Below are 2,447 nucleotides of genomic sequence, written 5' to 3'. Positions count from 1 at the left end.
ACTAGAACAGAACTAGAACAGAACTAGAACAGAACTAGAACAGAACTAGAACAGAACTAGAACAGAACTAGAACAGAACTAGAACAGAACTAGAACATATCTAGAACAAAAACTCTTCAAGTTCTGTCCGAGTTTCTAGTTCTGTTATAGTTTTAGTTCTATTGTCTTTAGTTTTAAGATTTTCCCTATATTTCAAAGTCAAAATATTTCATTGCCTTCAACTTGTCACACCTACCACGCTCAGTTTTTTTCAAGCAATTGCAAATCTAGTTGTATATTTCAATCATCTGGTTTACGACCAATAAACTGTATGTGCGAGTAAGTGAGAATGTGCAACTAAAAATAATTATATAAGTGTATTCAACCTTATCTATGGATTACAAACAATTTCAAAAAAAACGTACATATGTATGTTTGAAGATATGTACATATGTATGTATATTTGATCATTAAAATATGAACATTATAAACTGTTTATCGCTACAATTGTTATTTTTATTTTTAAGAGAAAACGTATTTAGAATGTGTGAGAGTAAGTAGAAAAGAGAGCGAGAGAGAGAAACATATGGAGAGTCATACAGTGATCACTGATCAATGTAGCGTTTCAGCATGACAACAATATATTGTTTGAGGGAAATCTTTGACGGGGAAACTAACGATTATACATCTTAATAGACATTCTTCCGATATTTATTATAGTTCAGATACAAATCTGCGATCACTTCAAAAATTAGTTGTTGATGCCCTTAATCCCACCATCTTTTCACTTTCCAGCCACAACCAATCAGCCATATCATCATCTTTAGCCTTCGCCAGCAGAGGATACAATTTCATTTTGTCATAAAAACCTCCAGTTTTAAACTGAACTTCAGGATCCAAAGCCAAAAACAGAGTAGTTTGAGCTCCTCCCTTAGTGGAACGAAATAAAAATTTCGATAATATGAATCTTAAGAAATTCAAAACTGGATCATGACGCATTAATTCCGTTTGTACTACGCCTGGATGTAGACAATTAACACTAACATTCGACTCCTTTAGAAGACTTGACAATTTTCGGGTAAATAAAATATTGGCCAATTTACTGCGTCCATAGGATTTGTAAGGTGTAAATCCCCTTACAATATTTATATCTGCCTTATCAAAATTACCCAGAATATAAGCTAATGAACTGACGACTATTATACGACTAGGGGCAGAGGCTTTGATTAGGTCCAGAAGTAAATTGGTTAAAAGAAAGTGACCCAAATGATTGACTGCTAAATGTTGTTCAAAACCATCTGGAGTAAGTTGGCGTTTCGTTCTAAGTATTCCTGCATTATTAATCAAAATATCCAGACGTGTCTCCTCTCTTAAGAAATTCGCCGCAAATTCTCTTATCGATCTTAGTGAAGATAAATCTAAAGAACGATTGATTATTTGATGATTGCCGGAAAGCTTTATAATTTCCATTCTAGCCTCTTCACATTTCTCGAAACTACGACAAGCCATATAAACTTTAGCTCCTCTTTTAGCCAATTCCAAAGCAGTTTCTTTGCCTATGCCGGTATTACAGCCAGTTATCAGCACCACTTTACCATCTAAACGTGTTTCCTTTGTATAACGAGGTCCCTCACGCCATTTATAAAAAGCAAACATAGCCAAGGACGTTAGTATACACCAACATATGGCTTCAACCAAGGGCTCACTTTTAAAACTCTGATAGCGATCCAATAGAAATTTAAGCAATTCTTCTACTGTCATGCTGCCTTGAGGGATCGTACCGAAGAATCAATAAAATTTTAATTTTGAGAGAAACAATATTTACATTTTAATTTGTTGTGTTTATAAAAATTTTATGTAATTAAACCATTAAAGTATTTAATTTTAATTTAATTGGCAATTAATTTAAATTCATACAAAGTTCAGTGTTTAACTGCGTTTTACAGTACAGCTGTTATGTTCAGTGGCGACGTAAATGTGTTGCCCTGATCATAACAGTTGTTTAACAATGGTTTATGTAAAGAAGTAAACAGAGAGAAATCTTAAGAGATGGTAAGAGAGAGAGAGAGCAAGGGAGAGGCAGAGAGGAAAAGAAAAAGCTAGAGTAGCCAGAGTGAGAAACATTATAGTGATCTTGTCCATAAACTGATCTAATGTTCAGTTTATGGTTCGGACTATTGCTTAGTCAAAGGAATTTATTATTCTCTAATCTATAGCCTAGTCTATAGTATGGAATATAGGCTAGTCTATAGTCTGGAACATAGGCTAGCCTATAGTCTGGACTGATCTAGTCTATAGTCTGGAATATAGGCTAGTCTATAGTCTGGAATATAGGCTAGTCTATAGTCTGGACTATAGGCTAGTCTATAGTCTGGACTATAGGCTAGTCCATAGTCTGGACTATAGGCTAGTCTATAGTCGGGACTATAGGCTAGTCTATAGTCTGGACTATATTCTAGTCTATAGTC

The 2,447-nt window shown here is 34.5% G+C and overlaps 1 protein-coding gene across 1 annotated transcript; it reads right to left on the bottom strand.

The window, feature by feature from the left end:
* Window positions 1-484: 484 nt before the first annotated feature.
* On the bottom strand, window positions 485-1,908 carry LOC111683892 (retinol dehydrogenase 13-like). The gene has a single exon (XM_046947321.1). It carries the CDS (start codon window positions 1,738-1,740, stop codon window positions 724-726), a length of 1,017 nt encoding a protein of 338 aa, XP_046803277.1. The 5' UTR covers window positions 1,741-1,908; the 3' UTR covers window positions 485-723.
* Between the last annotated feature and the right edge of the window lie 539 nt (window positions 1,909-2,447).

The sequence above is a fragment of the Lucilia cuprina genome, chromosome 3 (assembly GCF_022045245.1).
Source record: "Lucilia cuprina isolate Lc7/37 chromosome 3, ASM2204524v1, whole genome shotgun sequence".
Lineage (NCBI taxonomy): Eukaryota > Metazoa > Arthropoda > Insecta > Diptera > Calliphoridae > Lucilia > Lucilia cuprina.
The sequence above is the reverse complement of the archived record's forward strand: the minus strand, read 5'-3'. Positions and strand labels throughout refer to the sequence as shown.